Raw genomic sequence first — 24,289 nt, 5'->3', positions numbered from 1 at the left:
CCTAGTCAGAATTTGTTTTTTAAATGAGAAATGACAAGAGTAGTAAATATAAAGAAAAACAAAAATAACTTTACTTTCCTATGTTAATACAGGTCAAGGGACCCTTTCTTCTGAAAAGGGTTGATAACACCAGTTCTCAGCAATAAACATAAGGCACTTGTTTAGAATACAACATCACTGCATTTTTCCCCCCACTTGTTTTTCTAACCCTGTTTTCCCCCACAGTATCATTTGGAATTTAAATAGAGTGATGAGGCAAATGTGAGATGACCCAGTTGATACTACTCAGAGCAAGACAGTACAGTACAATGTTTTAGGGGTGCTGTCTGGACATAAAATGAACCCTGTCAAAGGTCCTCCGACACCAGACAATGTATCCACTATCAAGTAAACCTGAAAGAAAATAAAATATTTATTCAATAGTTCCAGTAAAATTGGGTTGGAGTACAATATACATTTTAGGAATTTAGCTCCTCACGGGTGGCATCTGCATCAAGAGTTCTGAGTACTTATGAATTTTCATTCTAAGACAATCTACATCATTTGAACATTATCAAGACAAATATATGAATTCCATTTCAATATACAGTAGCGTTTAAACATAATTCACACATACACCCCCTATTATATGGCTGGCGCCTCCTCCCAACACCTCAGTAGTGGCAGAGGTAGCACTAGTGTTCTTTCCCAACAATAAGAACTTCAGTTGCCACTCATAGGAGAAGTTGAAAAAAAGTTTGTTTTTTTGCCATCTGTTAAGATGTTCCTGAGACAGGGCCGGTTAAGAAAACAGAACAAAGCACTGGAGTTCAGTTTGTACTTCTCTTTACATCACTAAATCGTTAGACTGGGACGCGGAATGCAGGTCACGTACTATGAAAGGTTGAGTTTAGCACAACTGTCCAATCAGTAGAAGGATCAGGTCTCCTGAAAATTCCCTTTAGAATATACGTCCTATAAACTAAAAGTCCCACAAAAAAAGGTCAATTATATATACAACTGATTCACTTTACTTAATTTGCTTAAATCTTGCAAATGCCATGAGAATATTGAGCCTGAGGCCAGTTCTCAGTATACAGGTTTAACATTTTAAGGCTCATTTTCTCCATCAAAATTGCAGTTTTCAGCTTGCCTTTCAAACGAGGAGTTAGGAATTACATTCACCTGCCACCATCCTAGCCTCAATGAAATCTTAGTGCAGGAACGGCACTTACACCTGCATTACGGAGTTCCCCTGACATCGGCACTCAGCCCGTCCTGAACGCTCCCGTCGGCACTAGCCGTACAGCACATTACATTGCCTCTGGCTTGCACCTCTGTTTCCACCTGTGTGTTTTCACAGAAGCCCAACACAGATTAGTTGAAATATTCACACAACTGTTTTTCAAAACAATTTATTGCATCATATTTGGTACCTTATGTTTGACAACAAAAAGGAAATTACATCTGTAACTGCAGGAAAAAGAAGCTGGTCTGTTATTGAAAAAAAAAAATCTTGGGCCCTTTAAAAATTACAAAGTCTTGGGCTTGCCTGAAACAACTGAGCAAGAAATATATTCTTAGAAATGTAGGGCTTCAAGTATTACAAACCTGTGACACTGTGGAAAAATTCCAGAGGTATCTAAACTGCAGCACTTTTTTTCTGCATATCGTGAACAAGGCCTGCTGAGGTTTTTAACTATTAGTCTCTTGATCAGTCATAGAATGGTAGTCAGGAGTTCTGCTCTTTAACTTCAAGCCATGGTAGATTTTCTTTTTTCACTCTTGGGTGAAAAAATTCATGCGTGCTAATTAGTTGGTGCCACATCACAGTGCATTTGGTTCTTGCATTACAGTTTTAACAAGTTTGGCCAAAGACAATGCTGAAAGGTTTGCATTGCTATTTTAGTTCTTCAAGTTTTAGTTAAAATTGAGATTGTTCCAACTGGTTCCTTCAGTTAAAAACTGTGGTACAAGAACACCAAACTGATCATGTACAGTGAATTTTGGAAACACAACAAGCGTATTGAACACCCTCTAGGTTTCTTATAATTCTGCTTGGTATCTATATGTCCCAGCTTCTACAACATCAAGCATCTGTTGTAGGTTTCTCTGTAAATAGTGATTCACATTGCATACTTCCTATGGTCAGAATCAACCCCGTAACAGAATCAGTCAGATGCTAAAGCCCCAACAACTCTTTGTGCTCAGTGAAAGAATCCAGTGCTAAAACAGCGTTTATGCTGTCTGAGATATAGTAAAATCTCACAAGACAAATTTTAAAGTAATATTTCTGCCACACACCTGCTTTGTTAGCTGTAACAGCCTCCAGATTTTATATAAATTAGTTAAAAAACATGGGTGGGTAGGTAGGAATAGAATAAGGTATCTTTTTTTAATCCCTCAATTTTAGCAGCTTTTAATTTTTTAAGAAACTGAACCTATATCCTGTAATATGTTAGATATTTTATATATACTTTTTCAGCAGGATAAAAAACGTAAAACACTATTTGAAGGCAAGAACATTTACTCTTCTCATTCTGTGTGTAAGTTAGAGCAATGCAGCAGGTGCGTGACAAAAATATTATACACTAGATATGGTCCAAAGTCATTCCATTTGCTTGTTTAATGATGTTCAAATTTCATTGGCCAGTTCTTCAGTTTCTGCAGAACTATCTCCATTAACTGTGATCTTCATATCCTCTTCATATCCAGGAGGCATGAAAGCCAAAGCATAAGGGAAAAGCTTATGACAATTTGCTCTATAAACTTCAGCAGCTTCTTTACAGTCTCCTAGGCTACCATCACACAAGGCTTCTAATACCTCCATACATGTCTAAAGAAAGAGAAAAGGTCATGTTAAAGTTGTCAAAAAATAAGTTTTTACTGTGAATTCATTAGACATTTCATTATCCACAGATTCTCTAAACAAAAGGCAAAGGTACGTATTTAAGATACACAAAAGCATTTAACTCCCACATATACATTCCATAAGAATTAGCTTCTTTGGAATTGCAGGGTTTACACAAAAGGATGAATTTATAAACAGGGCCAGGACTAATGTTGGGCAAGCAAAGTGGTAGGGTGCTGCATTTAAAGACACACTCACTCTGAGCAAGTGCTCGACCCTAGGTGGCAACGCTGCCTCAGCTCCGGCTGGCGCTGTGTACAAACGTCAAAATTTCTATGGTAACAATCAGTTACTTAAACCTTTTACAGTTTTTTTTTTTTTTTAAGAGGCTTAGAGACAGTTAGCAATATCAAACATTGCTTTTCACCCTTGTGTTCAAATTGTAGGTTTCTCCACTAACTAAGCAGGAAAGGAAGTCTCAAACCAAAGGGCATAATGCAAGAAAAATTTGTTCATAAAAATTGGTAATTGTTTGGGGTGCCTGGGTGGCTCAGTTGGTTAAGCGACTGCCTTCGGCTCAGGTCATGATCCTGGAGTCCCGGGATCGAGTTCCGCATCGGGCTCCCTGCTCAGCAGGGAGTCTGCTTCTCCCTCTGACCCTCCCCCCTCTCATGCTCTCTCTATCTCATTCTCGCTCTCAAATAAATAAATAAAATCTTTAAAAAAAAAAAAAATTGGTAATTGTTTCAACCAAACCCCTCAGTATATCTTCTATTTGAAAATATTTCATGTTGACTTGCATTTCCCATGTTTTATTTATCTTTTCACTTGGAAAACATTATGTAGTTTGCAGACATATAATATCCAACACCTTTGCCAGTCTAGAAATGTTCTAATCTAAATGATGTATTAATTAGCAATCAACAAGTGCAATGTTTCTTGAAGATATTTCCTTCATTTGCTATTAAAGGAATATATCAAATGCTTATTTTATCTGGCCAATTATCACAGGAAGTAGCACTATGTCCTTTGTTTTTAGTCTAAACTAGAATCTGTATTTTGCAACACACCCATATATCTTTTACTCTACTTCATCTCATGTTACATTGCAAGTTATAAAATGAGTTTTAATTTGACCCCTGGCATATACATCTTCAATACGTCAGAATCTTCACTGAGGAGGAGCCTGTGGTGCAGTCAGTTAAGCGACTGACTCTTGGTTTCAGCTCAGGTGATGATCTCAGGGTGGTGATATCCAGCCGTGCATGGGGCTCAGTATGAGTCTGCTAAAGAGTCTCTTCTTCCTCTGCTCCTCCCCAGCCCTCCTGCATGCATGCATGCGCACTCTCTCAATCAGTAAATAAATAAATTAAAAAAAAAAAAAAATCTTCCTGGAGACCACTGTTTGCTCAGAAATGCACAGATATGGAGGCGCCTACGTGGCTCAGTTGGATGGGCATCCGACTCTTGATTTTGGCTCGGTTCAGGATCTCGGGTTGGTGAGACTGAGCTGCCCTGCGTGGGGAGTCTGCTTGGGATTCTCCCTCCCCCCACTCATGCACGCCCTCTCTCTCACTCTCTCTAAAATAAATATTTTTTTAAAAATGCACAGATATGAACTGAAATCTAAAATTAACTGTGGAATACATACATGATTTTACTAAAACATATTTCTAGAAAAAAATATAAGTAAGAGATGTGGAACTAGTTCTTGAATGCCAAGGAGCCTGCTGTGTATGTGTGCACACACAGACAATCCTAAATAAATTTAAGATAAGGTTAGTTTCTGATATGGATTCAGAACTGTTTGGTAAACAGTACGCATAAATAACAAAAACAATTATTTGATGAAAATTATTCTCTTCGTTTAAAGAGAAACTGAAAGTAGTCAGGTATTATTAATAGAGATTATGAGAAACTCTTTACCTGGAGGTTTCTGTTAGTGAGGGATTCATCAAGTGTTGTTGCCAACTCTATAGCTCGCTTCTGACTAGAAGGATCTAAATAATATACCATTTTGGCAGCTAAAGGAGAAGAAAAAAGGAAATTTGTTTTTATTTAAAAGTAAAACCAGCATCTTATCCTCTATCCATTCAAATCTAAATGTAACATATATGGCACTTTATTAGAAAAATGCAAACAGCCATTTGAAACACTGTTTAAAAAAATAAAAAACCCTGAGAAGATAGACCAAAAATAGCCTAACTACAATTAAAGTAAAAAAAACTGTGAAGAAATAAAATACTCTAATAATAGTTGTTTTTGTGTAGTGGGACCATGGATAGGTTTCTTCTTTCTAAAATGAACATAATTTGGGGCTGAGGGGAATACTCCACTAAATGTGGTTGGGGTGAGGATGTGGGAGGAGGGAGAGATACCCAACCTTGATGGTATGAGCCAAAAAGCTGAATTCAGAATTCCACAAAGGCATACAAAGCTGCTGGGCTTCTTAGCCAGGTATTCTAAAAGCATCCTACTAAAGCACTACCCACATGGTCCCATCAAGTCCAGACTTTGGACTGCTAGCACAGACCCCTGCCTGTGAAATGGTTTCAGGTGCTTTGCACTGTTCAGTTTAATATCTTATATAAGCATGAGAAATAGAAGATGATGGTCACATCCAAGTGAATTTTAAGAGCATGCTGAAGGGAGAAAGAAAAAAAACAGAAAGCTCCTCCCTCCTTCATTATATGTAATATACAGCTAAATGCAGTATACTTGCTTTGTTGTAAAGACTATGCTGAACCAGGAGAAACTACTGACCTTGTTTCACAGTAATAATTTTGTCTAAGAAATTTAAAAATAGGAAGCATATTTAAGCTGCCTATTTTCATAAGATCAAAATGTGAGATAATCACAATGCCTCTTCCATGTGAGAAATGTGTAACCTTGTCACTGATCCATTAAGATAAAAACTGAAATTGTTTTAGAAGGCTAAGATAAAAAGAAAATAAAGTGATTACCTGATAATCTGTGTGGCAATGAATCAGAATTCCTTTTCAGAAAAGTTTCATTAAAATTCTTTGGATTCGTTGCTCCAAAAAGACGATTCATTTCTTGTTTTAATACTGTTCTAACTGTATCAGGTAAATCTTTACTTTCACACACTGCTGAACAAATTAAAAACAAACTCAATTAGTAGATACTCTGATACAGTTTGCAGAAGTTAAAGAAATTATTTACTTGAAGAGTACAATGAAATAATTATATGTAAAAACTAGATGAACCTACTTATAATTCAATATTTAAAGAGCTTATTATATAAATGTAAAGAATGTGTGTCAGCAGAATAATCTAATGATTTTCTACTGGCATTCAAAGACATTTCATTGATAAACGATGCATTTTCTGGGAAAAAAAAAAAAGCAAAACAGATAATGAAAGACGTTAATTCTGTAGCCTTCTAAGCCCCTAGGGGCTGCCCCCCTCAACTTTAAATCAAGTCTGTAAACTAGGGGCTTTGATGACACCTACCTGATAAATACTGTCACAGTAATTATGCAGTGCTGAAGAAAACAGAATTTTCCTCACCTCCATCTTCTATACCCAAGTAAGGCATTACAAAATTTATCAATTTTAAAAGAAAACATGATTGACTTCATTGACCTTTATTTGTAGGGGCTATGTAAACTGAGTTATCACTATATAGTAAATTCCAAAGGACCACCAAAGTATTTTCCTGTAAGGAATACATGCTAGTAATCCTATTCCCAGAGCTTGGGATTTAGAGATGGAAAAGCGGACCCCCCACAAGCTCTCTGGACTGAATTTTAGTACGCTTTTTTTTTTTTTTTTCCATTATTATTTTGGTATAGAGAGACAGTCTGAAGCTTTGAGCCAGACAGACCTGGGTATGGATCTAGGCTTGGACAAGTCACAACCTCTCTGAACTTACTTCTTGATCTGTAAAATTGAGGAAATACCCAACCTAAAATGATCACAGTAAGGAAAAGTTATATATAAAAGAGCTAATTATATAATAGCTAAATATATAATTTGATAAATTGTTAATTATGGTTAGGAACCATGGTGGTCACTTTCAAATGTTGTACTGATGAATATGTATCCTATATATACATAACTCATCATGTGAAGCAAAAGTTGCACAGAACACTAACCCTAACTTTGTGCTATGCATTCTGTTATTTTCTACTCTATTCTATTTTACATTTTCAAATGGTAGTAATGACTCACTAAACTGCCTTCATTATCTCCCCAATGGATCACTACCCTAAGTTTAAAAAACACTGAACTCGGGCGCCTGGGTGGCTCAGTTGGTTAAGTGACTGCCTTCGGCTCAGGTCATGATCCTGGAGTCCCTGCATCGAGTCCCGCATCGGGCTCCCTGCTCAGCGGGGAGTCTGCTTCTCCCTCTGACCCTCCCCCCTCTTATGTGCTCTCTCTCTCAGTCTCTCTCTCTCAAATAAATAAATAAAATCTTAAAAAAACAAAACAAAAAACACTGAACTCTTGAGTAGTAAACATCTGTATGAAATATTCTACACATAATTATTATGTACCTGAATAACTGACTGATATGCCCTTTGTTGGTTAAATAACATTTCCTCTATCATTCTATAGAATTGAGTGGTTCAATTAAATGAGGTGGGTTTTTTCCCCAATTAAATAAGTTATTAAAGAATTTAGCTTAACCTCCATTACAGCTGTACTTTCAACTTGGCTTTTGCAATTTATTAGTATTTGTTTTTCAGGGGAGGCAGGAGTGCAGAGAGAACTGAAAGAAAAGTTGGTAAAATAGATTACAGCCAATTACAATGAACATTATGTCAAAACCACAGGTTTTCTATAAAATATGTTATTTCCACAAGCCTTGTTGGTTTCCATGAAGTGCTTTCCGGACACTATATGTAGATGGGAAAGTAACTGTATAGTTACATTAGAGTTGGTTATAGGTGGAAGCTAAGCTTTTCATGTTTTTTATTACCTTTATTAAATTTGTTTTCCTCAGATTAAAACAATCTCCCCAGAAAAATCAAACTGCTTTAAAAAAAAAAAAGCCCACACAACTAAAAACAAATATATATATATACGTATATATATATATATATATATACACACACAGGATATATAAAGAGGAAATATTTATGTAACTCCTAACTTCCACTAATAGCTACTTCCAAAAACATTTCCTCACTAAATCACAAAATGTTAGAGGCTGACTCTGTTTGCTCCCCTACATTATGTAGATTGGAACTGTAATTTCTAGGAAGATACTAACTAATTACAACAACAACAAAAAATCTGCTGCAGTGTAACTTAGGATGCTGTATGAAATTCTACAGAATGCAATTTTACCTGTATCTTTAAGGAACGGAGCAACCTCAAATGTCACAGGTCTATTAGATAAGCTTTTATTGCTAAAGACTAGTGGGCTGTGGGATCAATCTAAAAATCCTCTGAAAGTGATTAACAAAAAATACTGAAGTCTCAGGAAAATAAAAAATCCCAGACTATTTATCTTCCTTGATATCTTCTGACACAATGTCTTGTGAATCATGGAAAAGTAATACTTGACTGAGGGAAGGGTAATAAAACCTTCTCTAAGAGGCTTTTGATTGGAGTCTTCTGACATCTTAAAATTAATGTTTGGTTCATGCTATTAGCTTACTGCAGGTTAAATTAATTTAGTAATCATCAATGGTTTAAAAGTCGCACTGAAAAGGCTGATTCTTAGCAAAAAGACTTTCCCTTGTTCCTAGGCTAGCTGGCATTTTTGTTAATAATTTGGGTAGAAAATGCTCATATTTTGTGTGAGATAAAGACTACTCACTACTAGGTTAAAGCACAACCTACTAAGTGATTACCACTCAAAACAGTGAAGTAGGTAAATGAGAGTATTAATGAAGTTTTTAGGAGAGAAATGCATAACTACAGAAGACAAATAATCTGCAGATAAAAGAAAGGAGTTTGTACAAATGAGAGAGGAAAAGACAAAAGATTCACTGCAGAACAAGATGACCAGTTATTTTAAAAGCATTGTAAGCGAATAATAAAACTGAATACCTAAGCTCCTATCTTTTACTTAACACTGAACAGAAATGTAGTTTAAATTGCTCTAAGTCCTACAACTTAAAAAAAAAAAAAAAAGAATAATTTGAAAATCATCTTCGTAATTAAAAGGGGGAGAGGAAGATGACCTATCTGGTAAATTACTTTATGTAGCAGATACTAATTACACTGGTACTATAACAACATTCTGAAGATTTGAAGGGTACTCATAACCAGACTAAAATGAGTATATTTATTTAGAGAAGTTTCTATTATTAATAAAATAGGTATCGGCGCTCCTTTTTATACCCATACTTCCCAGAAAGGTGTTACTGTGGGAATTTCTTTGTAAAGAAGGAGTTAGTACAATATAACTTGACATGACAAATGTGTTCTTGAAAAATTACTTCAGGGGCACCTGAGTGGCTCAGTCGTTAAGCATCTGCCTTCGGCTCAGGTCATGATCCCAGGGTCCTGGGATCGAGCCCCACATCGGGCTCCCCGCTCAGCAGGAAGCCTGCTTCTCCCTCTCCCGCTCCCCCTGCTTGTGTTCCCTCTCTTGCTGTCTCTCTGTCAAATGAACAAATAAAAATATAAAAAAAAAAAGAAAAATTACTTCAAAGTTAATTTTTTTAAAGTACCAAATATATTAGTTAAAGGAACCCTGTGGGGTATATCAAAGATGCCCTAACTCTGTGCTTCTGTAGTTTCACAAATAGCTCTATACAGTACACACCTGTTCTTAACAAAGGTAAGAACCGTGCATCTTTATCACTCCAAATTATCACTTTACTGCCTAAATTTAGTCAAAATAAGGATTACTTTGTAACTCCTGACAATGCTGTCAGCTAAACATGTGGAGCAATGCGCAAAGCTGAAAGGGACACTAAATAATTCTACCTTTACATCAGGACCATCCTGCCTTTGTTCTTCTGAAGTCCATGAGCATTTTAATTCCTGAAACAACTGTTCCAAGGAAACAGTTGTATGTTCATCAATCCACACCCATACTATAAGCAAATATATTTAGATATGCCACTTTTAATTCCTATTTCAAAGGGAAATCTCCAAATCCAGAGGATTTATATGTATTATTTTACTACCTTTTAGGAAAGAGTTGATTATACAAAATAAAGTGTGTATTTTAATTTTGAAAACAGCTTAAGTGCACTCCATCCTAACCAAGAATGGATTTAAGACCATTACTCCTGGCCTTCATTTTCTGACTCATGATTTCAAAAAGAATTTAATACATAAAGATGAGAAACAAATTTTTTTATTTTCTCTAAATATAGCAATTCTTTCTTCTGTTTTCTATAAGGTGGTTATTTATTACTTCCATAATTTAAGACACTGAAAAACATCTCTATGATTCAGTATCTATAACAGGAATCTTTTTTTGACAAGCATAAATATAAATTAAGTAAGGTTTACTTTTTCTTAGAAGTCAAACAATGGTCTTAATCAGGACAATTTTAGCATTTTTCAAAAGACTGACTGCGATGCCTGTTTTAATCACATTATTTAGATATGTATGGATTCATATGTGGCTCAGTATTCAGCAACGAGATAGGTAATTTAACAGTATTTGCAGATTGTTCTATTAAAGATTCAATATCCCCTCTCCGAAGAGTCACTTAAAAATCAAAACACCACCACCACTTGACTACAGGAGTACTTTAGCTATCATTCCTGCTTCATTACTAATTATTTGTGTTACCCTGAATAAGTCATTTAATCTTTTAAGGTTCTAGATTTCTCAACTATAAAATGAAAAATAATTAGCATAAAATTCCACCTTTTACACTCTAAAATTCTGTAGTTCTACTTCACATTAAAAGTAACATATGGATCTTACTATGAAAATATTTGAAAAGTAGTGATTGCCTTAAAGTTCTTTTAAATCTGTATTTAGTAACAAAACTTTTATGACTCCAAGAATTCTGAAGACAGATAAATAAGGAGATAGCTAGTCAATTTCAGAGATTTTTCAGTTTTAGAAGAATTTATTAAAAAGCTTTACACAATGAGTATGATTCAAAATTTCAACATACATGTAACTTTTTAGAAACAGAAACAAAGGTGATTCTCAAATATTCGGACTGAACAATTCTGTATCAAGATCAAGTAACATTTCTAGCCTTAAAGACCTTCATCACAAAGAAAAGAACCCTGCTTTTCCCCTTAGCTAATTTAAAATGTAACAGCTTTAAAATGATCTGAGTTTATGACAAACTTATATAGATTACTTATACAGTCACTATCAACTACTGTAATCAAATACTTAAGTAATGTAAAACAAAAAAACATACCAGTACTAAAGAGTCGAATCATACACTCATGAAGCCAGGGATGACTAGAATCAATAGCAAATGCCCTCTTTACTGATTGTAGCATCAAAAGAAACTTTTCTATAAAAAGAAAAAGTAAGATATATTTTGATCATTTGATAAAATAAGCTGCCCTCTTGGAGGACTAATTTAAGAGAATTACAAATAGAGAAACTAATTTAGAGTCAATCACATCTGAACTGCAACATGAGTGAAGCAAATGATTTCCTCAGATTAGCAACATTAGCTAATATTTTCCACACCATATTCCTTAAGAAAAAATGTTTTTAAGAAAAAAATATTTTATGAAGTACAAAAAATTTAGATAGCATTCAACAATATTTGAACTAATGCCATATAAACAAAATTTGAAGCCATTTCATTTCTTAACCTCCTTTAATAAAAATAGAGATTTTCTGCACTACTTATAAAACTTCATTGTTTATACTTCAAACTAGTTCCTTTCTTGGATTTTGAGACATTCACGTGAAATGGTTTCCCTCCTACTTGAGTGTCCTCTCCTAATTAATCACCTGGTTCCTCTTCCTCCTCAAAAGGTACAATATTCACCAAGGTTATGTTTTCAGTGATTTCTAGTATCTTTCCATATTATCCTCACACTCACACCCCCATGTTTCCCAAGCTTCAGTAGTGTTTCCACCTGTTGAATGGAAATGTCACCTGATTAAGTCCCATCTAAAACCACCTCTTTGTTAAGACTTCCCTAATTTGGTACCATTCTCCAAATGACAAAATTCAAAACTCCAGGCTCCTCTGACATTTCTTTTTCCCTTACTCCAACACTCAGAAAGCTAAAAATACTGCCATACTCTTTGTTACTACCCATTTCACACGACTACAGTGAATTCCAAATGCTGAAGAGCCCTTCAGAGGTTAGAATACAACTAAGCCAACTGTAAGGAATTTAGATTGCCCTTCCCCACTTTAAGCAGAACAGCTTTTTTATACTTCAGGATTCCATTTAAGAAGATTTGTTGTATTGGGGCATCTGGGTGGCTCAGTCGGTTAAGTGTCTGACTCTTGATTTTGGCTCAGGTTATGATCAATGGGCTCCACTTGTGGAGCCTGCTTAAGATTCTCTCTCCCTCACTCCCCTCAGCCCCCCCAACTGCTCCCACGCTCTCTCTAAATAAACAAGAAAGAAAGAAAGAAAGAAAGAAAGAAAGAAAGAAAGAAAGGAAAAGGGGAGTTGTATTAACTTTTCTTTAAAAGAAATTACTGGACTATATTAAACTTCTTTTCCAAATTATAACACAATCATTTTGGAAAACAGAAATATAATGGAAACCATTGTAATCACTCAAATCCATCAAGAGACCATCGGTTATTTTTTGATCTATTTCTTCCTGGCCCTTTTGCTATCTTACATACCCATGTAAATATCTTAATAAAAATTAAACTATAGTTTTTGTGTCCTATTTCCAAGCAATGCTATATAGCAACCTTTACCTGACATTATTAATTACTTTGGATAAACATGATTTTTTAGTGGATACTCTACAGAGGTACCATTTTATTCAATCTCTTTTAGAACAGTTACACTGCTTGGAGCAACAACCTTCTGTCAGATCTTACTAACCAATTTCTCTTCCCTTCAATATGCATCACCTTAATGATACACTTTTTTTTTTTTTTTTTAATGAACCACCTGAATTACAGCAATTCAATACCACAAAGTCTTAGTATCTATATGTAGTCTAGGCATTCTAAACAAGACAACCAAGACCTTCCATTATCTTTTACCTGACTCTGGCAATATAGACAACCTCAACATTATTTAAGCATACTTGTGTTTTCTTAATGCATCCTCTTCCTTTCTATGCAACTTTTCTTTTAGAAATATGATCCATCTTTCAAGATACACCTTAAGCACCACACTTTCTAATAACAGCTAATAATAACCAACATTTATTCAATGCTCCCTTTGTATCAGGCACTAATCAAACCTCTGTTATCATTAACTAATTTTATTCACACCCGTACATGGTAACTACTATATTTGACCTTATGTATGAATATCTATTGTTGATTTTAATGTCCTAGGAGAGATAATAGTATCATTATACCTCCCCACAATATCTTGTACATATAGCAGGCATTTCTGTGAGAAGCTACATTGGGAAAAAATCCTACAGTGGTGAGACTATTGGATTTGGGTGACTACATCTAAGAAATAACAGTGATCAATTTTATCAGGGCCACTATACCCTAATTGCCTACCTTTCCTAAAGTAAATCTCAAAGGCAAAAAGATGCGTTTCTATCTTGTTCTTCACCAAGTTCTTCAACGGTGTTAAAAACTTAATAGCTTCTTCCAATGGAGTTTCAACCTAACAAAAATAAAAGATATTATACAAGTGGAAGCAAGATGGGGGGGGGGGGGAGGATGTGAATAACACTTCACTTTCTGGGTTTTTTTCTTTTTTCTTTTTGGTAAAAATCACTTACCCATTACCCAGAAATACTGTCATATTTTAACCTCCCATAATCTAAAGGAAGGGGATTTTGAACTCTACAACTCTTCACTGGTTTTTAACCATAGATACTACATTATCTCTGGATAGAAACTATCCAACAAGTGAAGCGAAAGATAAAACAGAACCAGGGAAAGACAGTGAGATGAACAGGTTAAGGTAGCCAAGGGGTAGGGCGGGGGGAGGACAGAGAGATGTTAAACAGGATGAAGAGGGATTAAGAAAGAGAGAGAGAGAATATTATAGAATGAGTCAACATTCTTTTTAAGTTCAAAGTGAAGTATAATCAAGTTATTAAAAAAAAGCAGTACAATATCCATTCTATCTTGCTTTTGTTCTAATACAAAATCTATAGTATCCATATTTATTCCAATGCCACGGCATTTAAGAAGATTTATATTTATCGAACTGTCTCTACCACCCTTTATTAATTATATAGATGTCATATTAATTACATACTTGTAGTAATTCCTGGGCAGGTATAATATTTACTACATAACTGTGTTACTGTTACATTCCTAGACTGAGTATCTAGACAAAATTCTTCTCTGTAGACTGGGATGGGGGTGGGGAGCAATACCATATTTATCAGAAGGCACCAAACATCCATGCCTGTATTTGCCTTGTCTCATCACAGAGGTAGTAACAATTTATCCTTGATGGAATTTGGATTTGCCATAGCTGTACAACATGCCTCTGCTAATACGCTAATTGTGGTTTTACCAACACAGATTCTGGCTAAGGAAATTACTTCACAGCAGTAAAAAACAAAACAAAAAACAAAACACCTTAAGCAAAAAAGTGATGTCTAGGAGTTTTACCTTATACTAGCATGTAAACCAGCTGGCATTATTCTGAAGAATACACGCTCTAAACAAGAAATCAATATATGGCACTGTCACTCTACTAGCTGTAGATACCAAGAGACAGAGGGGAGAGAGGGGCCCTCCTAAGGATGCCTTTCTCACACATTTGTAAATATTTTGCTTCTTATTCCCACGATTCTATGTACTACTGAGTTGGGATTTGTGGTATACAGGGGAAAAATGTCTACTAGAGAAAGGTAAAGAACTGGAAACTGAAATTGTAATGAAGCTGTATCAAGTTTTTCAAGACTTTCAAAGCAGACCAAAATGAGGATCGCTGTATTGACCAGGGTAATTTACTACCAGGGAGATAAGGCTGCTGTCACAAAATGGAAACAAGGACTAGAGGGAAGCTAAGGCAATACTAGCATTATACTTACTGAAATCAAGTATTTAAAGTTGGAAAAAGAAGAGAAATTCTGCCTGCAATTCTAATAAATGAGAACCTATGCCTCCACAAAAAATCTGGATCTGTTGTCCCCACGTTTCTGTGTGCCTCACATAGGTAAGATTTTTGTCAGGCTAAATCTAAGTGTTTAAACATATGTACATAACCACAATAAAGCTAACTACATTCTATATTCATACATACATAATGAAGTATAGAGTTATATATACAAAAGCATATAAACAGGGATGAGTTCTATAATCAGTGCTTAAGATTAAAAAAAAAAGGAAAAAGTATCAAGGGGTGCCTGGGTGGCTCAGTTGTTGAGCGTCTGCCTTCAGCTCGGGTCATGATCCCAGGGTCCTGGGATCGAGCCCCACATCAGGCTCCCTGCTCGGCGGGAAGCCTGCTTCTCCCTCTCCCACTCCACCTGCTTGTATTCCCTCTCTGGCTGTCTCTCCCTCTGTGTCAAATAAATAAAATCTTAAAAAAAAAAAAAAGTATCACCAAAACTACCCTTGAAAAATCCCTAAAGTTGTAAAGACAGACACATAGAAATGAATATATTTATCACTACTTTGCATTCTGTGCATGAAAACCATATTAAGTACCAAAATGAGAATCACTGTAGCAAAATGTTCACCCTGGGAGAGGCACACAGGAACTGACATGGAATAAACAAATGGTAGTCACACTTCCTGGGTCTCATACTCAGTTGGGGTCCTGTGTTCAATGAGGGGAGTACTGGATGAATTTGCCAGAATTATGCATACTCATTTCTGTCTCTCAAAAAAAAAATTACATCTAGTCATGAAGATTTGAATTTACTTAAGTTTAAAGAGATGTATAATGGGACTGCACTGTGGTGATGGGCAATATGAGATTTGCAAGGGCGGTTCTGATCATATGCAATTTTAAAATTTATAAACCAATGTGAAGTCTAATCCGTATTACAATATGTTGTATAAGAATACACCTCCCTATACTCGCAGAATAGCAACAGAAAGTTTAAAACTATTAAATCCTATACAGACAGAATACTAAGAACACATTGATAAGGAGGAACGTACGTGTGCACAGAAGGAAAAAAATAATCCAGCTGAGATGAATACTACCTCCTGAAGGCAAGAAGGAACATAGGATGGGTGATACATGAGGGAACTCATAAATACCAACTACTGCCTCATGAGAAGTTGGAGAAACAAAGACTTCAGGTTTATACTCAGTTAACTGAATATTAAACTCACTAAACCTCTTATTTTCCTTTTTTCTTTAACTGGAATTACTGCTAACTTAATAATGCTTTTATTTTATTATTACATATATAAAATCCTGAACTGGTGACACTGAATATATCATTTGTAACATTAAGAATGATAAAATATAAGATGATAAAAAATCAGAATCTAGAGACTGCAAATCCAGATTTGGCAGGCAGCTTTTAAAATAGCCTACAATGCCATACTTTATCATGATGGCTTGGTGTAATCTAGCACTGCCACCACACTGGGGATACAAGTAAGTGTGGATGCTATTAGAAGGGGGCATCCTGGAGGCAGTTATCCTAGGAAGAGAAGTGTGTTATGTGCCTAACAGGTAAGAACAGTATATATTAAACAGCAGCCTATGAAAGTGGGTACCTTCCACTGGGCTCTTTCCAAATAAAGCACTTTCTGTAGGCATTATTTTCTTCTGAGACTCTACAAACCTCTAGCTATAAATAATTAAACTATAAGTTGACATCTGGCCCAAAAGCAGCTATGATAAGCTGGACACAAGGAAAACCCAATAGTCTATAAGGAGGCCTGGTATAAGAATTCTGCTCTGTGGGGGTAAGTAATCTTTATTAGACAGTGACTAAATAATCCAAATAGATCCTCTCTCTAAGAAGTATAATGGAAGATATAAAGTGTTACAAAGAGAAAAGTCAGTAAGAAAAGTCATGGGCTATAGAGAAAGTATGTAGAAAGAATGGGGGTGGCAGACCGTCAGTGACAGTGGTAAAAGTGGTAGTAATAAAGAAAGCTGAAGTATAAAGATGGAAGGCCCTTAAAGCCGGTATTATCCCTGAATAACTTTGCAATTCTCCATGAGGCCTAAAAGGCAATTTTCTGTGCCTCCTCACTATTCTGTATATTCTTCCAATAAACTCCCAACAATAAAAAGATAGTATCTTTGGGGCACCTGGGTGGCTCAGTTGGTTGGGCGGCTGCCTTCGGCTCAGGTCATGATCCTGGAGTCCCGGGATCGCATCAGGCTTCCTGCTCGGCAGGGGGTCTGCTTCTCCCTCTGACCCTCCCCCCTCTCATGCTCTCTCTCTCCCATTCTCTCTCTCAAATGAATAAATAAATTTTTTTAAAAAAAAAAAAGATAGTATCTTTGTCCTAGAAGTTATACAATTATTTGTGAAAGGATGTCAATATATCCTTTGAAATCTAAGCTAGATTTCTCTATGGTTCTTAGCAATACTGCTATGAGGTATTATTGTCCATCTGCTCTGATATAATCCTAAAACTATTTTCCAACTCTACTTATTAGGTATTATAATTTTTCTCAGTTCTAAGGCAGTTGATTTTTATTTTTTTAGTTACTAGTGAGGCTAATACTGAACTCTAGTGCTTACTATATTTATTGCTTTAACATAATAAACCATGCAATTATTTTCACATGGAGTAGCTGAACACCAACGGCCAGAAGTGCATAGGTATGTTATTAATCAAAATGGTTCATCTGACAATGAATACCTTGGTTTCAGCTTAATGGTTAAAAATGGCAGATATGATTTTTGGCTTGGGGGAAAATATTTAGGGACTTTTAAAGAGATTAGGTTCAAATAGCAAAGTCCAATAAAGAAAAACTGTAAACTGACACGTGGGTGAAAGATATACATATACACTTACTTTTCAATAAGCTCAATTTGGTCTAGATATAAAAAGGTGCATGTTACCACTTATAACAGATGCTACATTCTTTGCACATATAGTTCCTTTAATCCTAACATCCCTGCCTAGTAGGGATTTCTTCCTAGTCCCTTTTTATACACGAGAAAACCATCAGAGAGGTGAGACAAAGTGTCCAAGATACACAGTGAAGTAGAAGCGCTGATATGTGGACCCAGATCAGAATGACTCAAAAGCCAAAACTTTCCACTATACCATACTAGATTACTCTGGATCAGGATCATTGTTCCAAGTTTTAAATGTGAAATATGATCAAGAAAGAAAGAAAGAGAAAGAGAGAGAGAAAGAAAGTAGACTAAAAATTAAAATGATTTTTCACTCTAAAAATCTATAATCAAATTGGTTAAATAAGACAGTATAAAATGACAATAGCTGGTCATGAAATTTCACTCAATTGTGCTCAACACTATTATTAAGTACCTTGGCCAGTTTCTCAGGGATAAGTTCTTCTTTTGGCCCTCCAATTTCCTCATCATCATCATCCTTTTTCTTTTTCTGATTTCTCTGCTGCTTTTCTTTTTCTGCATTTTTTTTCTCTTCTTCTATCTGGGCTTTCTTTTGAGCTCTTCTTTGTTTATTACGTAGCTTCTTTAGCTCTTTGTCAGACATGTTTGCTGTAGGCAATATGTGTTAATTAATTAAAAGCATTATTAGTAATGACCAATCACTAACATTCTCATTAAAACTCCCATAAAAAATATTACATGTTATACATGTTCATGTGCCTATGTGTACCTAGCCATTTAATGGTTCCACATTCGATAGAGAACACTGTGATCTCTTCAAAAAAATGTTTTGAAACCAGGTGGAGACCTGGTGCCACAACCACAGCAAAACATAAAAGCATACAAATTGCTCCAGCAATATACTTGCAGTTCTAGAAATGTAACAAGCTGTCTCATATTTCTCTCATAATATCTATGGCCTTAGACTATGCTTTTTCTTAGTTATGCCTCTCTAACCTTGTCAGTTATTCATTCTCTACTCAGTGCTGCCACTATGACATATATTTTACTTGTCACAATACTTCATTTATACATGTGGATCTCTTTTAGACTGTGAACTCCTTGGTGGAAGAGACCCTGTCTTACTTGTAATTTTTGTATTCTCAGGGCCTAGCAGAATATACAGAAAATACTCAAATATTTGTTGATGGAATAATAAATAACTATATGGTAAATTAAAAGCTTGACACTGAAAATTAACAATAGCTTTTGTGGTATAAACTATGGAATGTCTCAAGGGAAAGACTGGAAATCACAAATATGAGATAATAAAGTAAAAAATCTATTGTTTAGTCTTCAAGCAATAAATCTGAAAGTTACATGTGCAACTGGTATTTATTTGGGCATACTTATTGATTGTGAGAAATGAAAAAGGTCATTCTAAAATATACCATCACAGCGTGATTTTCAAATATGCCCATAAACTCTTTCCTTCAAAAGGTAGAGCCTATTTCCCCTTCCCTTAATTGTGGCCTATACTTAACTCACTTCCAACGAATGGAATATGCTAGAAATCAAAGTGTATGACATCCAAGATCAGAACATAAAAGCATGGTGGATTCCTCTTTGCTTTCTCTTGGGCCACTCAGAAGAAACCAACTGCCATGTTGTGAAGATACACAAACATGGAAAGACCCAAGTGGCCAATAGGCCTCCAGCCATGAGAGTAAGCCATCTTGGATTCTCCAACTCAAATCAACCCTTCAGAAGCAGATTCTCCAATTCAAATTAACCCTTCAGAAGCCTTTGGCTGCCATCTTCATTTCAATCTCCTGAGAGCACCCACATCTTTCAAAATCATACAGCTAAGTGACTTCTGAATTCCTGGCCCACAGTAACTCTGAGATAATATATGTCTGTTACTTAAAGCTATGTGTAGGCAATCTGTTACGCAGCAACAGATAACCAAGGCAGATTTTGGTATCTGGAAGTGGGGTGCTGCTGCAATAAAAACCTAAAATGTAGGACTGACTTTGGTTCGAGTATGGCAAAAGGTGGAAAAACTTGGAAAAAGCATTAGTGGAAGCTCAAAGGACCCTAGACTATTTAATAGAGATTGGATTTTGAAGAGGCTGCAAGGGACACATGTTATAGTCATGTAGAGGCAGAAAGTTTAATAACATGTATTTAATAACATCATAAAATATGTCAAATGAACTGAGTGATTAGCTAGAGGGATTTCCAAGCTAAAAAAAGAGGGCGTAGTTAAGGTAGCACCTGATTCCTCTTGCAGATTGTAATTAAAATGCAAGAGAAAGAAACAAATGTAACAAGGACTTGACAGTTTTGAAAATTCTCAGCCTCTTCAAAAATGGCTGCTGACCAAAGGTTAAATTCAGAGAACTGCCAAGAAAATATGTCAACAGAGAAAGCAGAGTTTGGCTTTAAAATCCTTTAAAACTCAGAACTCAGAAAGATGGTACTTCAGCAGTTACTGGTCACCCAAAAGGCTCTTTTCTCTTAAAAATTTTAAGGGTATGATTCACTGATCCTTTCTTTTCTTTTTTTTTTATATGACAGAGAGAGACACAGCGAGAGAGGGAACACAAGCAGGGGGAGTGGAGGAGGGAGAAGCAGGCTTCCTGCAGAGCAGGGAGCCCGATGCGGGGCTCGATCCCAGGACCCTGGGATCATGACCTAAGCCGAAGGCAGACGCTTAACCATCTGAGCCACCCAGGCGCCCCTCACTGATCCTTTCAAACAACAGAACTTCTAAGAAACTCAAGGGTGCTGTCCTCTCAGCAAAAGCTCAAGGTAGACAAAGATATTCATGCATGTGGCTTCCAGTAAGATTCACGAAAGATCCATAGGTTTTAAGAGAATTCTATGGGCAGAAACATAGCAAATTTGGACTGAAAGGAACAGAGATAGTACAAAAGAACCCCCAAATTTTGGAAGCAGACTGAAAAACTACTCAGGTGCAAACAAATGCTAACTTTTTAAAAATTAATTTTTTTAGTAATCACTACACCCAACATAAGGCTTGAACCCACACCCCAAGATCAAGAGTTGCAAGCTCTTCCAATTGAGCTGGCTAGGCACCCCACAAATGCTAACTTTTAAGAACAAGGAAAGAAGATGCAGAAGGTGGAGCCAAGAAACCATAGCATAGAACCAGGAACCATTAAGAGAATTAGTCCTACATCATGAGTCCTAATCAAAGAACTGCTACCCTATACCCAACTGGACTTAAGAACTGACATAACCAGTAACTCCTGTGTGCCTCCCATTTCCCCTTCACCACCCCCTTTTGATCAAGAATATTCCTCTGCAATCAATTTATATTGGACATGTACTTGGCACAGGATTTCTTTAAGATTTATTTATTTGAAAGAGACGAGAGAGAGAATGAGCAGGGAGAGTGGCAGAGGGAGAAGCAGATTCCCCACTGAGCAGGGAGCGACGCAGAGCTCGATCCCAGGATGCTGGGATCATGACCTGAGCCCACAGGAGATGCTTAACAGACTGAGCCACCCAGGTGCCCCTGGTACAGGATTTCATATCAAGAACTATACTTGAAGAGCTATACTAGCTATACTAAATCAGAACCATATTAAAGAAATCTCATCAGCACCAGCACCTCATACACATATATAACTAACATTCTGGACTTTGAGCTAATGCTGTAATGGAATGAGACTTTTGAAGGCCTTGGAAGGGGCAAGTGTATTTTGCATGTAAGAATAATATAAATAGGGTGCCTGGGTGGCTCAGTCAGTTAAGTGTCTGCCTTTGGCTCAGGTCATGATCCCGGAGCCCTGGGATCGAGCCCTGCATCACTCCCTGCTCAGCGGGGAGCCTGCTTCTCCCTCTCCTCCCTGTTCCTGCTCTCTATCTCTGTCTCTCTCTCTCCAATAAATAAATAAAATCTTTAAAAAAAAAGAATAATGTAAATAATTTGTGTCAGAATGCAGAATATGGCAGTTAAAAATATGACTACAAATTGTATGATTCTTCTCCCACTCAAATATAGGTTAGACTTGGTGACTCACTTTTACCAAATAGAACATGTAGGAGGTGATGGGGTGTTATGTCGAGAGAGTAGAACATTAAAAGTGTTGTGGCTTCTTCCTTGCTCTCATGGCTGGCTACTATGCCTTGAGGAACTGAAGAAACCCTCCAGAGAGACTAACATATTAAGGCCACCTGCCAAAAGCCATGTGAGTGAGTCATCTGGGAAATGGATCTTCTAGCCCTAGTTAAACTTTCAGATGATTGTAGCCCCAATCAACATTTTTTTTTAAAGATTTTATTTATTTATTTGAAAAAGAGAGAAAAAGAGCCCACAAGCAGGGGGAGTGGGAGAGGGAGAGGGAGAAGCAGACTCTCTAGTGAGCAGGGAGCCTGATGCGGGGCTCGATCCCAGGACCCTGATATCATGACCTGAGCCAGGGGCAGATGTTTATCCAACTGAGCCACCCAGGTGCCCCCCTCCCACAACCCTCAGCCAACAATTTAACTATAACTTTATAAGAGACCCTGAGCTGGAACAACCTAGATGCTTCTAAATTCCTAAACTATGGAAATAGTTGTTTTCAGCTACTAAATTTAGGGAAATTTATTATGTGTCAATACACAACAACCTTCAAAAACAAATGCACACCAGTTTCTCTTTTTCCTAGTAAAGAAGCCCTTACAACTAAAAAAGAAAATTTCAAACAAGGACCAAAAATTACATTCTCAAAGTACAAGACATTTATAAATGAACAACCACAAAAATTCTGGCCTTTTAATGACTTGTAAAATAACTGCTACCACTTGCTTCCTTACTACATACCAGATACCATGCATGCATTATTTTACTTAATATCCTCAACAATCTCATTGATTAGAGTGTAATATTATTTTATGTATAAGAAAACTGAGGTTTCAGAGGAAAAATATTAACTCAAGAGTAATAACAAAAGGCAGAACAAGGATTTAAATCCACTTCACTCTGACTCCAAAATCTGGGCTCTTTCCTTCCACTATGCTACACCAGGAGTCAATAATCTTTTTTTATAATGGGCCAGATACTAAATATTTTCATCTCTGTAAGCCATGGGTCTCTGCTGCAAAAAAACTCAGCTACTGTAGCACAAAATTTACCATAAATAATACATAAACAAATAGGCTCAGCTACGTCCCAATAAAACTTCATTTATCAAATCAAACTGCAGTACGGATCTGGTCCACTGGCTATTTTGTGATCTTATTCTATATTATCTCCCACTGCCTTGAAAGGACTCATCCAGTTTATAATAACAGAGTTGCCATACAAAAATAGAAAAAGGAATAACCACATCAGAAGTTAATATAGAAATTAAGAATTCAAATCCTGTTTCACTTAATGTAGCACTATTTATCTGGATAAGCATGGTCTCAACTTTACATGAATTTTTACTTGTGTGAACATAATAGAGATCAGAATTTTCACTTAGAAGGATCCAGAGAATTCTACTATGCTAGAATATTGCACTATCTTAAAAATAAAAAATTGGTGTGTATATGTATGTGTATGCATGCATATATGTATATACATAGCAAACAACACCTAAACCTAGACTACTCTATACAGCCAAATCAACATTCACATAAGAAGGCAAAATAAATCTGGCCACGTTAGTAAGACTCTTTTAAGTTTACTGAAAAGATAGGGGTGCCTGGGTGGCTCAGTCGTTAAGCATCTGCCTTCGGCTCAGGTCATGATCCCAATGTCCTGGGATGGAGCCCTGCATCAGGCTCCCTGCTCTGCAGGAAGTCTGCTGCTCCTTCTCCCACTCCCCCTGCTTGTGTTCCCTCTCTCACTGTGTCTCTGTCAAATAAATGAATAAAATCTTAAAAAAAAAAATTGACTGAAAAGATAAAAACCTAAGAAGCAAAAAATAACTTCTCAACCAAATAAAGGGTAACTACCAGATATTTACTACAAATAGCAAGCTTTATGGTGGACCATTAGAAACATTATGTCTAAGATAAAAAAGGCAGCAAGTATACTACATTATGTCTAAGATAAAAAAGGCAGCAAGTATACTACTGTTTCCATTAATTAGCAGTTTTAGCAACCCTCACCAATGCAATAAGGTACGAAAAAGAGAGGTATAAATACTGAAAGAAAACAAACTACCAATGTTTACAGATTAATATAACAGCTTACATAGACAATTTTTTTAAAAATCAGCTGAAAAAACTACTAAACCTAATATCAGAGTTCAATAAGGATACCAACTTGACAAAAACTGTAATATTCATTTAGAATACTGTAATGGAAAAAAAAGACATGTAGAGATAATGCTAGCAGTAAATTCACCAAAGTTATATAATTACACAAACAGAAATAGGAGATACAATGCATTCTAGTATGCAAAGATTCGATATTATTTAAGATATCCCCACCCCAAATGGTAATCTGTATCTCAAGTGCAATT

General features: G+C 36.2%; 1 protein-coding gene across 4 annotated transcripts in view; it reads right to left on the bottom strand.

The window, feature by feature from the left end:
- Nucleotides 1-388: 388 nt before the first annotated feature.
- The window catches only part of NAA15 (N-alpha-acetyltransferase 15, NatA auxiliary subunit), an 81,464-nt gene continuing 57,563 nt past the window's right edge, over nt 389-24,289 (bottom strand). For 2 of the 4 annotated variants that reach the window (XM_045880421.3, XM_045880423.3), the window contains exons 15-20: nt 18,298-18,491; nt 13,411-13,519; nt 11,152-11,250; nt 5,794-5,940; nt 4,757-4,854; nt 389-2,815 (exon numbers count right to left, since the gene is read on the bottom strand). In XM_045880421.3, coding sequence (XP_045736377.1) covers nt 2,615-2,815; nt 4,757-4,854; nt 5,794-5,940; nt 11,152-11,250; nt 13,411-13,519; nt 18,298-18,491 — 848 coding nt within the window. In that variant the 3' untranslated portion in view covers nt 389-2,614. Of the gene's footprint in view, nt 2,816-4,756; nt 4,855-5,793; nt 5,941-11,151; nt 11,251-13,410; nt 13,520-18,297; nt 18,492-24,289 lie in introns of those variants that run through there. The other 2 variants (XM_045880422.3, XR_008506534.2) reach the window with 2 other exon arrangements.

The sequence above is a fragment of the Mirounga angustirostris genome, unplaced genomic scaffold (genome assembly GCF_029215605.1).
Source record: "Mirounga angustirostris isolate CCGP_5_RB_7025 unplaced genomic scaffold, mMirAng1.0.hap1 SCAF_2, whole genome shotgun sequence".
In the NCBI taxonomy this organism is placed as follows: domain Eukaryota; kingdom Metazoa; phylum Chordata; class Mammalia; order Carnivora; family Phocidae; genus Mirounga; species Mirounga angustirostris.
This window is presented reverse-complemented; position numbering and strand designations above follow the sequence as displayed.